Source organism: Scyliorhinus torazame, chromosome 5 (assembly GCF_047496885.1).
Source record: "Scyliorhinus torazame isolate Kashiwa2021f chromosome 5, sScyTor2.1, whole genome shotgun sequence".
NCBI lineage: Eukaryota > Metazoa > Chordata > Chondrichthyes > Carcharhiniformes > Scyliorhinidae > Scyliorhinus > Scyliorhinus torazame.
Window position 1 is genome coordinate 179,127,446 of NC_092711.1, and position 12,386 is coordinate 179,139,831.

The 12,386-nt window shown below is 45.0% G+C and overlaps 1 protein-coding gene across 1 annotated transcript in view; it reads left to right on the forward strand.

Moving 5' to 3' along the window:
- LOC140418067 (uncharacterized) overlaps positions 1–12,386 on the forward strand; it is a 169,685-nt gene that overhangs the window by 11,394 nt on the left and 145,905 nt on the right. Inside the window, exon 3 of the mRNA XM_072501494.1 lies at positions 9,717–9,730. Within this exon, the coding sequence (XP_072357595.1) occupies positions 9,717–9,730 (14 nt within the window). The remainder of the gene's footprint in view (positions 1–9,716; positions 9,731–12,386) is intronic.

Genomic DNA, 12,386 nt, shown 5'->3' on the forward strand with positions numbered 1-12,386 from the left:
GCGGGGAGAGGCTCGGGTTCTTATTCTCCACCTTCAGGGCGGAGCCAGGAGTCGGCAGCCAACCAGGACCCGGGATCTGTCAGCCAATAGCATCTCGGCTTCACAGTCCCACATGACCCCTAATACATACCACCACAACGTCCAATGTGACTCTGCTTCAGAACTAAAGAGAGGGAGACATGTGATGGGTTTGATGCTGGTGAGAAAGAGGGGAGGGTCAGGCAGAACAAAAGGGAAAGTCAGAAGCGCTGCATGGTTGCGCAGTGGTTAGCCTCCACTGTTGGACCCGTGTTCGAATCCCGGCCCTGCGTCACTCTCCACGTGGAGTTTGTACATTTTTCCCGTGTCTGCATGGGTTTCACCCCCACAACCCTAAGATGTGCTGCTTAGATGGATTGGCCATGCTAAATTGCCCCTTAATTGGAAAAAAAAATAAAATGGTGTACTCTAAATTCATTTAAAAAAAAGGGAAAGTCGGGATTGGTTCGAGCAGTGTTTTTCAAACATATTTCCCGGCGACCCACTTTTACCAAATGCCAAGTCCTCACAACCCACACCACATTCACTTCCAATTAGGTGAGCCTGTCCTCACTTTTATGCATTTAAAATTAATATAATTGCTCACCTTTGACGGTAAATTGTATTCCGTTCTGCATGCCCAAGACCACAATGTTACATGGCAACAAAATAATTCCACCTTGTATGTTGTAAATTTTACTCACCAACAGCTTTACATCCCTGACACTCAAATCGCTGGTTTTGTCCAATCAAACATGAGATAATGATGATACACTTCAAACTCTGAAGCCTCAGACTGTCTTCACAGCGGGAAATCGGAGACTCGGGCAGAGTCCACTGATCAGAGAACTGCTGATTCAGTCGCATTCTAAACAGGATTCAGTGAACGTTTAAAAATACACCTCTCTCCCAATTCTTGTCTTGTCGTAAAGTGCACGTAACTTGAATCGTACGAGGGAGTACTAAACTTTTACTCCACATCAAAAATCCTCATGCTGGCTCTGTCATCGCCTGAGAGATCCTCATTGTCATACCCCCTGATACACGGGCAGCAAGGTAGCACAGTGGTTAGCACAATTGCTTCACAGCTCCAGGATCCCAGGTTCGATTCCCGGCTTGGGTCACTGTCTGTGCGGAGTCTGCACATCCTCCCCGTGTGTGCGTGGGTTTCCTCCGGGTGCTCCAGTTTCCTCACACAGTCCAAAGATGTGCAGGTTATGTGGATTGGCCATGATAAATTGCCCTTAGTGTCCAAAATTGCCCTTAGTGTTGGGTGGGGTTACTGAGTTATGGGGATAGGGTGGAAGTGTTGACCTTGGGAAGGGTGCTCTTTCCAAGAGCCGGTGCAGACTCGATGGGCCGAATGGCCTCCTTCTGCACTGTAAATCCTATAATTCTAATTCTCTACAAAATGCACGCGCTATAAACAGAACAGGTATGTAACGTTACGCCAATGTTGATCCCATAGCCATTCCGAATACTAAATTTCATAATGAAACATTGCACTTGTGTATTGGCTAGGTATTAAATTTATCTTTATGAATGGACACTCTTTTCCTTGAACAGGATTAGTTTAGGACAGCAAAACGTTATCTAGAGGGAAAATGGGAAAAAAGATCAGGCGATCGTTGGGAATTATTAGTGATGACCCATTTTTCAACATATGCAGCCCACCCGCAGGACACGACCCCCACTTCGAAAAACACTGGGTTAGAGGGTGGGTGAGATTAAATCACAAAAATGTCCTGGAAGGACTTCCAGTGGTGGTCATGAGTTTATCGGCCGCACACAAGGTGGCTCCTGCTTGGAAGCTTGGCTTTTGGCCCTTTCTGCCTCTGGATAGTCAGAGGCTTTTCCCCAGGGTAGAGGGGTCAATTACTAGGGGGCATAGGTTTAAGGTGAGAGGGGCAAGGTTTAGAGTAGATGTACGAGGCAAGTTTTTTACGCAGAGGGTAGTGGGTGCCTGGAACTCGCTACCGGAGGAGGTGGTGGAAGCAGGGACGATAGTGACATTTAAGGGGCATCTTGACAAATACATGAGTAGGATGGGAATAGAAGGATACGGACCCAGGAAGTGTAGAAGATTGTAGTTTAGTCGGGCAGCATGGTCGGCACGGGCTTGGAGGGCCGAAGGGCCTGTTCCTGTGCTGTACATTTCTTTGTTCTTTGTAATGGGGACTTAGTTTGTAAAAAGTGCAGAATAAGTGCAGGGAGTTGGTTTCTCCTCCAAAGTGGAATATCAGGCCTGAGGAAGGGGTGGAGGGAACGAGTGCCATGGGCTATGTATTGAAAATGTTCACCCCCCCTGTCATTACAACGGAGGCCGAGAGCTGGGGAGCCACCGTGGGTTCAGGTGAAGGAGAGGATTCTGAGGTGGGTGAAGTCGACACGAGACTGTAGCTGGGAGGGGAATCTGATCTGGATCTACCAGGACATTGGGGCCGACCTGGCCAAGTAATGGGCGGGTGTTAACAGGGCTCAGACAGCGCTCTTTCGACCAAGGTCCGGTTTGGGGTGTTGGACCCGGCCAAACTCTGGGTGACTTTCACAAGGGCAAAGAACATCATTTTATGATGCTGGAGGAGGCAAATTACTTTGTCAAGGAGCATGAGTTAGGGGAGGGCTAATAGTGGGAACATTCCTGCTTTCCTTTCTGGCTCGATATGAATATACAAGTTTAGTAAATTATGTTTTTTGAACATGTTGGTTTTGCTTCTGTTTTGACCGATGAGGGGATGGATTCGGGTTTCTTCCTCCCGCTGGGGGAGAGAGGGGGGGGGGGGGGGTGTAGGGCCGTTTCAAAGGAAGTCAGTGGGGGGAGACTGGTTTGGGTGGGGTCCTTTCTGCAGATCTCCAGGTGGAAGTTCCTGTGCTAGCAGAGATGCTGGTAAATGGAAGCCGTGTAGGGGAGGGGGCTGCGGGTAGCTGGGGAGTTGTGGGGGGGCGGGTGGTTGGGGAGCGGTTAGGTAATGGGGGTGGGGTCTGCGGGATAGAGCAGTGGGTCGGGGAGGGGAATGTGCTGGTTACGCAGGTGACTATTTGTTGGATTCAGGCTAAGATGGAGGGAGTGGCTAGAGGGGAGCATGAGGTAGACCGGTTTTCATGTCAGGTTGGAATAGTGGACCTTAAAAGAGTTCGGAGGGGTTTCATAAACCCCCGGTGAGGATAGTGACGTGGAACGCTGAATGGTCCGGTTAAGCGTGTTCCAGGTCCCAGGTGTTTACACACTTAAAAAGTTTAAGGGCGGAGGTGGTCTTCATCAAGAGTCACATCTGCAGGTGAAGGACCAGACACGGCTAAGAAAGGGATGGGGGGGGGGGGGGGGGGCAGACATTCCACTCAGTGTTTGACTCCCAAGTCGAGGGGGGTTGCGGTCCTGTTCAGTAAAAGGGTGGTATTTGGGGTGGCACAGTGGTTAGCATTGCTGCCTCACGGCGCTGAGGACTATGGTCCGATCCCGGCCGCGGGTCACTGTCTGTGTGGTGTTTGCACATTCTCCCTGTGTCTGTGTGGGTTTCACCCCCGCAACCCAAAAAGAAGTGCAGGTTAGGTGGATTGGTTGTTTTAGTAAATGTCTGTGTACCCAACTGGAACAATGAGGACTTTGTCGAGAAGATGTCCATCCCAGACTTGGATTCACATCAACTGATAATGGGGAGGGGGGGCAGTTTTTAAAAAAAAATTAGTTTCAAGCACGGTAGCATTGTGGATAGCACAATTGCTTCACAGCTCCAGGGTCCCAGGTTCAATTCCGGCTTGGGTCACTGTCTGTGCGGAGTCTGCACATCCTCCCCGTGTGTGCGTGGGTTTCCTCCGGGTGCTCCGGTTTCCTCCCACAGTCCAAAGATGTGCAGGTTAGGTGGATTGGCCATGATAAATTGCCTTTAGTGTCCAAAATTGCCCTTAGTGTTGGGTGGGGTTACTGGGTTATGGGGATAGGGTGGAGGTGTTGACCTTGGGTAGGGTGCTCTTTCCAAGAGCCGGTGCAGACTCGATGGGCTGAATGGCCTCCTTCTGCACTGTAAATTCTATGACAACCAAACAATGTGCAAGGCAGGTGAATTGGTCACACTAAATTGCCCTTTAATTGGAAAAAAAAGACTGGGTACTCTAAATTTTAAATCTTGGGGCAGTTTGGGTTTGATCTGACGTTCATGTCACCCCCACGCCAAGTGTGAGGACGATTATGAATTTGGGATATTTTAGATTGGATAGGGGCACAGGCGACAATCCCCCTCCTTTTCTCTCTGGGGAGTTATACTAAGAGTCCCATCGTGGTGTCATCCTTCAAGAAATGGAACCAGTTGAGGTGGCACTTTGGTGTTGGGTGTCTGTCAGTATTGGCCCCACTATGTGGGAATCCCAGCAGGGATGGACGCAACATTTATGAGTTGGCATGGGGTAGGGCAGGGAAGGGACCTGTTCGTAGAGGGGAGGTAGGGAAGTTCAAGTTGCTGAGGGGGGGGGAGGGGGGGTGAATTCAGGTATATGCAGGTCCGGGATTTTGTACGCTGGAGTGTAATTATGCAGCGGGTAAATTCGACATTGTGCTATGCCAGGATGAGCCTGATACAGTTTAAGGTGGTGCACAGGATCCTTATGACTCGGGCTGACATGGGTGGGTTCTTCCCTGAGGTTGAGGACAGATGCGAGAGGTACGGGAGGGGGCCTGTGAATCATGTTCATATGTTTTGGGCCTGCCCGAAGTTAGGGGGATTCTGGGGTTTGATTTTCACGACCTTCTCCAAAATTATGAGGTTGAAGATGACGCCGTGCCCTTTGGTGGGGCTTGAGGCGAGGGGGGGAGGGGGGGTGCAGGGGGTGGGAGTGGGGGGGGGGGGCAATGTCATGGCGTTCACCTCTCTGATTGCCCGCCGCAAATCCTACTGGGTTAGCGGTCGGTTGGGCCACCGAAGGTATTGGCGTGGTTGGGGGATTTGGCGGAATATCTGCAGTTGGAGAAGATTAAGTACGTTCTCCAAAGATGACGAGGGGTTCAACGTAAGTTGGAGGCTCTTTCTTTCTCTGTCTGAAGATCTGTTTGTCGCCCGGGGGGGGAGGGGGGGGATCGATTGGGAAAGGAATGTTGGGATAGTTTAGGGAAGAAGGGGAAGTAACAAAGGGAAAGCTCCCAGAGGACAGAGAAAACGAGAGTGCCTGGAATCCTAGACAACACCTGGGTGTCAAGGCCACCATGTTTTCACCGCTTGGCATGGGAATGCTGACTCCCTGTACCGGGGACGGAGCGTGGGGAAGACAATTGTTTGAGAGTTTGACGTGGCTTGGCCGGGTACAGATGGTTCAATGACAGGTTTGTAATTGGTCCGTTCAAATGTTAGCTCAGCAATGATTGGGTGAAATCAGTCTCCTGATGTAGATTTTGTGATGTAATAAAGTATAAGAAGGGATTCCCCGAGCACAGAGATTTGTTGAGGTTTTACACATTCCACTGACTGGGACCATGGCATCTGGGGCAGAGCAGGGAGCATTTACCTGGAGATGGTGCTTCTACCCAGAGTGTAATGGGAATGCTGCTGCACTTTGACATTACTGCTCAGACATTAGCATGTGTCAGCTCTTCTTTATACTGACTAACATCTAACCACTGTCACCAATAAGGGTTATCACTGTGAATCATTTCAGAGTTTAGGAAAGAGAGCGGTTAAGGGTCAATACATACAAATTAGGAACAGGTGTAGGCCATTCAGCCCCTCAAGCCTGCTCCACCATTCAATAGGATCAGGGCTGATCTGATTGTTGTCCCAACGCCACTTTCCCTCCTCCACCCTTTCACTCTTGTCAATCAAAAATCTATCAACCTCAGCGTAGAGATCTACCATGCGGTTCAAGTGAAGTCTCGCAACACTAAAAGTCAGTAGAAATTTGAGTTAAACTTCTCGGAGGCAAACAAGAATCTTTTATTGCCTCTTGATTACAATTGAGAGAAACTTAAATCTATTCTCAATAAAGTCCGGCTAGCAAAAGACTGAAAGAGAAGTAATTTATAAAACAATTTAACTTTCAAAATAATACAGAAATGGTTTCTTGCTTACGGCAAAACAGCTTGCATGAACTTCAAGAGTTAGAGTGGAAAAGTGAAAATTTGAAAATAGCTAGATCAAAGTATAGAGTGATCCCGGAATAAAATGGCTGTGTGGACCCTCATGCTTTATTACATCAAAGTCTATGGAGACTGATTTAACCCAATCATTGCTGAGCTAACGTTTGAATGTTATCAGTCTGAAGCCAACTATCTACACCTCTATGTCGTCCTAATTGGTTTGGGTGAGAATCAAATACATTTGATTCGATGGTTAACTGTCAATCCTCAATGTGCAACATAAGTTTTGAATGTCTCATGTTTGAATATTTGTGCATGCTATGGAATGCGATTTTGTGCTGTAATCGAGACCAGTTTTTACTGGTTTTCTGCTGACTACTTTATCCATATTCTGAACAATGGCGTCTTCATATTGCTATGGTGCTTATGTCGACCTTGATCTTGATTACTGGTACAGTTCATTTCTTAATATGAAACTAACTTTGAAATCTGTTCATTGGAACAATAGTTCGTTCATATTGTCGACAAAAATGTTGTTTTTATCTCCAATTAGTTTATGCATGTGTCAGGCTTTTGTGCTTCTGTTGAAGCTGTGTGTTTTATCATGACCTGAGGTTATGAATACTGAAATCCTTATTTTAAAATGGGTATTAAAAACTGCTTTAATATTTACATTAAAATAGCCTTTTACCTATCAGAAAATAGTTGATTTCCTTCACTCAGCCGTAAAACATATTCAATGACCCAGCCTCCACCAGTCTCTGGGGAAGAAAGACCCACAGACCCCAGGGGAAAATATACCCTCATCTGTGTCTGAAATGGGAGATCTCTTATTTTTATGGATTGTCCTCTAGTTCTGGTTTTGACAATTCGCGTTCCTTTTTGCCCTCAGTCTGGTCTCAGTAAAATTACCAAGTCGGATTTGTAGGTAAAAATCTATTTTATTCCAAGCAGCTTACAAGCTGAACTCACTCAGATAACTGCAGGTTATAACCAGGCTTCCTGAGATTCCCAGAGCAAGTGGAGACAAAGGGACAAAGCATCTTGTTTTCATATACATTCAAGTAGCATCAAGTTTCACATACACACGACCAAATAAGGTAACGGTGGCAAATGTAAGGTTCTCATAGGTTGTCCCCACATTCCTTGACCTGGCCATATAAAGTGATCTTTGCAGTTACTGATCCCAATAGGCTCATCCCACATTCCTTAACCCTGAGGCTCCTTTTACCAGTATCTTCTCCCAACAGGCCGACTCAGTGACTACCCATCCCCCTCATCACGCCTTGAATCCCATTTGCAGGCTGCACATTTTCCCCAGCATAAGCTAGAGATCTTTACAAAGTCCGCTAACCTAACTCCTTATTCTACTGGAGTAAGATTTTATTCCTAACTTGGCCTAACTACCCATCATGCTTTAGTATCATGCCTTTCTGTTCATTTCCTCATTCCCTCCTTTTATCATTCTGTGATAACTACTATTCCGCCTCCTAACCAACATTCCCTTTTGCTACCTGCCGACAACGGGACACCGGTGGCATTGTGGCAGATGCATTGGACTGACGTCTGGGTGACACTACACGGTCGGTCAGTACAAGTGGCGAACAGACATGTTAAATTTTCTTTCACCTCTGCCACGGGGGTCTCTATTGGTAGAGAAATGTGTGGGTAGGTATTCCCCCCCCCTTGATGGTCAAAAGTGTGCCAACAATTCCCCAGATCAACAATAGTCCTGTTGCTGCCACGGTCCAAATTTGGATTTTGGTTAGGCATACAACTTCCAGTGTCCATTATAAACATCCCCGGGTTAATAACCTGTATCAATGTCTGGTCTACATTCCATACATAAACACCTCATCGCATTTTTACAGCCACTGGCTCTCCGTCCGGGTTCCTTCTGGATTGATGGTCGCCCGTAACGGGATGACATCTTGGTGAGTGGTGATGGGCCGAGTCTATCGGCATCATCCGAGCCATAGTCATCTTACAACACATATTAAGGCATCCAATGATTATACAGTGTACAATTATAATAAGTATTATCAATCCATGCATCAGGTAAAACCCCATGACCGAGCTATGAGAGCTGACTCTGAGCTGAATCCTGCTTTAGGGTTTATATTCCCCTTCTAGTTGTACTGACTAGCAAATATCCCTGATCCTTCTCATTTGTGTGTACATGTCGTGATTTGTAAACTGGGCACGGAAATCAATTGTAAATTCATCCATCTCGCAGACCAGTGTCGATAGACTCTTTGTATTGTTCTTTCCTCAAGTCCAATCACCGTGAACCATAGCTGTCGCTGCTCAGGAAGGTAACGCAATAGCTATATCCATGTGTTCCAATACCTCCAAAGCATCTGACTGCCTTGGGGTAGCAGCACTGTAGAAGCTTCCTCATGTCCCTTAGAAACAGCACACAACTCAGTCCATCAGCGACCAAAAGGGTCGTTTGTCCATCACTGGCTGTTTAGAAAGTGCTTTCCGTTTCTCATTGGAATGGTAAATTATGATATCATGTACTATCCACTGATTATCTTGCTTCATTAATTTCAGAAGCTTCAATCGATCCTGTTTCTATTCCTGACTTCCTCACACTAATGTCTAACATTGTACGTACTGAACCATGCAGTCTGCCAGCCTGGCTTACATGAGACAATGACTCCGTTTTCTTCAAATCCCTTTTGTCCGTTGACATTTCCCTTACAGCATGAAGTGTATACTTGCCATTATTTGTTTGTTTTTTTAAACTCTGCAATAATACCACTTGCACATTTAATACAGTCAACATTTGGGGTTACAACCCAATTGAATCCATACATAACAGTCCCTAACAATTTACAGGACATTTCTTCCGTAATAACTATTACACTCTCCAATGCAATATTGTTTGCTGCATTGGTTACAATTTCCCGCCGTGGCATCAAGCTGCCACAATTCTTAAACTATTGTCATTTAGCATGTGAGGGTTCCTCGTCAGTCGCTACTGTCTGCCGAGACCCTTAGTAACTTCACCGCGTAGTACGCGCCCCGTGGAGACCACAGGTCATCCATCGGCTGATGTCCAGGACATGTGTCCAATCAGCGATGTGTGACCGAAGTTTTCACTGTGCAGTAATAACTTCATATTGTGATTTGCTTCTAACTAGTTTTCCTTCGGGCTCTATCATTTCATTCTCTCAAATATGTAGCCAATTGTATCATCAGGTTTACCCCAATACTGTCTAAAATATATTCCTCTGGAGCATAGTTCTCGTTCTTCGTCTGTATTATTTTTACTTCATCTGAAAACCAAATGAACAGGTCAAAGGCGGAGAGGGCCCTATTTCTTAATTTGTATCTTTCTATTCTTGTTTAGATATTCCAGAAGTGCCCTCTCCAGGACTTCCGGATTTCCTGTTGCCACCATTCCTTTTCTTTTAAACTGATTTGTTTTCCTGATCATTTACGTACATCATACGATTAAGGCCAGTTAGGCCTCCTCCTTCTATTGTTGCACCCCTGAGTGAGACTTGAAGACTCTCAAACTCCACCTCCTTTGCTCTCTCGGTGCTCCAATCAGGTCGAAACTTACCCTGGTACATTTTGGGTATTGCTACTGTTTCTACTTCAATGTCTTTAATTCTGATTATGACAGGACTTTTATGAAAGGTAAGTTCTGAACATGACATTTTCACTTTATCATCTGTCCTATCTATGCTGCTAACAGGTTTCAATTCACTGGCATCCCACTCCACTTCATCACATAATACTAGTAAATGCAGTAATCCCCTGACACTCACAAACAAACATTACTTTTTTTCCCCACCAAAGCCTGTCCATCGTCCGGGGTTTTTAATTTATCCACAGAACCCCCTTCCCTTTCTCCAGGTCTATTTTGATTCATATATTTTCCAAATTCATATCCCAGGTCAATCATTAATTTAGTACAACATTCCTTTTCCCTTGTCCGAGCGGTTTGGGGATATGATCTATCCTGTGGCACGGCATCATTACCGTGAAACAGTCTCTAAACACTGTTAGGCTAATTTTACATCCCTGGGTCATCCCAACATCTCTTAAACTACGTACTCCCTCACTAATTGGTAGCACAAGTTTGTCACTTCTCCACAATCCTGCACATCCTTTCACAATCACTTTGTCGTCAGCTAGGTTTTCTCTGCAGTAATTACAATTCATCATTATCACCCCCATCCCATGGTCAAAATCTATCATGTGGTCACAAACTTCAATCATCAGTGTTGCCTGATGTTTCACAAAACAATCGTGACAAAACTGAATTCCCCAAATTTCCCTGGGAGCCGAAGCATTTCCCCATTTCTGTCGTTCTAAATGCAATATCAACTCACCTGAATGCTCTGTATCTGCCATTCTCCTAGGTTTCATATGATTACTCCCTGTCCAAACTACTGGGCTACAGAACGTGCCAAATCCTTGACAAGATGTTTCATTATGTTCACAATGAATCATTTTAAACTGAGGTCCATTAATAACAGCCCATGACCTATCATCCCATATTCTCAATTCCTTACTGATTACGTTTCTTCGTTTGCTGCCGATAGGTTGCCTATGGATTATAATAATCCCTCTGTTATTATTTAATTGGGTCAGATGTTTTAGTTCTGATACAATTTCTTTTGCTCCAGATGCCACTGATTCTCTAATTCAACGTACCCCGTGCTGCTATCAGCTTTGATTAAAAAGCACAAATTACCTTTGCTGCTCCTAGGAAAAGGAGGGCCTGCATACTCTAATGACCATTCTTCCATCAGTGTCTCAGTTTTTATGCTCCCATATGTTTTATTCCCTTTCTGTCCCCCACAGGCTATACACATTTCCTCCTAACTGCAGCTAAGCGTTGTCTCCAATAGGTTATTTTAATTCCTAATTTTCCAACTCCCTTGCCACTACACTGTTACCTCTCCGCCCTATGGCTTCATGTATTTGCTTTTGTGTGTGATTTCTGATGAATAGTTTGTATTTCCATATCTATCAAAACTTTATCTATCTTTTCCGATTGTTCTTTTTGTTCCAGAAGTTTATTTCTACCGTTTGTCCAACATTTTAGTTTCCAAAACAGCAATTCCTTCTCCAGTCCTTGCTGCACGACAAAAGCTGTCTGTCACCATGGTTACATCCTGCAGCTGTCTCTGCTGACACTTCTTTAACCCTTGCAATACTCCCTGTTTCTCCATCATTTCCTTTCCTGAATTTATTTTTTGAAAATGGATGCCCATCTGGCTTGTTCTTCGTCCTCCTTAACTTTACTACCATCAGTATATACCACCCAAACATTTACCAACTCTGTTCTGCTAACTGATTTATCAAGTTTCTGTCCCTTTTTAATGTTATGAATAAACATTAAGGCAAGGTTTAAAAGAATGGTTTCCCATCTTTACCATTGAGCTGTATTCGCGCCTTGCTGGCAACCCTGTCTCTTGGTCAACTCTGTCAATTTTTAAAATTCATTTGTGACATAAATGTTCTTTCCGGCTGATAAATTTTCAGTCTCTGCTTTCCTTTTTGTTATGGCTGCCAGACATTTTGCAATGTCCGAAAACCTTTGTTCAGCCCTTGCCCAATTTCCTGTCAACGTCTGATAGGTGTCTGAGTACTACGATTAACAAGCAGCATACCATATCCATTTGCGTACAGATCAAATTTAATGCTCAATTGTCCTCTATATCATGTCTCTCCTCTAATGGCCCTGATGTTGCTACAGCTGCTTTTAACGGATCGAAACCCCTCTGTGCTTCGCTGGTCCACTTAAAATCCCCTTTCAAAGTTTCATAAATGGGTTGAGCATAAAGACTAAAGTCTTTCACTACTGGTCTCAAATACCCCAAAATTTCCATGATTTGCTGGACCCAGTTTTGTGAAACGGGCGCTGTGATTCTAGCAACTTTCTCTCTCATCCCAACACTGGCTTCCCTACCTGCCCTTGACACTGAATACACTAGATGGGCGACTTCATTCCTGCCAATCTGACATTTCTTTAACCCTATTTTAAATCCTGCTTCATTATGTGTTTTAATAATTTTGGTCACTCTTTCAACATGTGTCCCCTGATCGTCATCTCCAATTAATACATCATCAATATATACTAAAGCCAACTCATCTTTAATCAGCTCCCTTACTATTGCCTGAAAGTGGTTTGGGGAAATTAACATATCGTTGTGGCAATTTACAGTATACATAATGTTTAGTGCCAAAGGTAAATGTTGTCTTCTCCCTGCTGTCTGGGTCTAATGGAACACTCCAGAGTCCATTTGCTAAATCTATACTAGTTAAATAAGTTTTGCCTGCC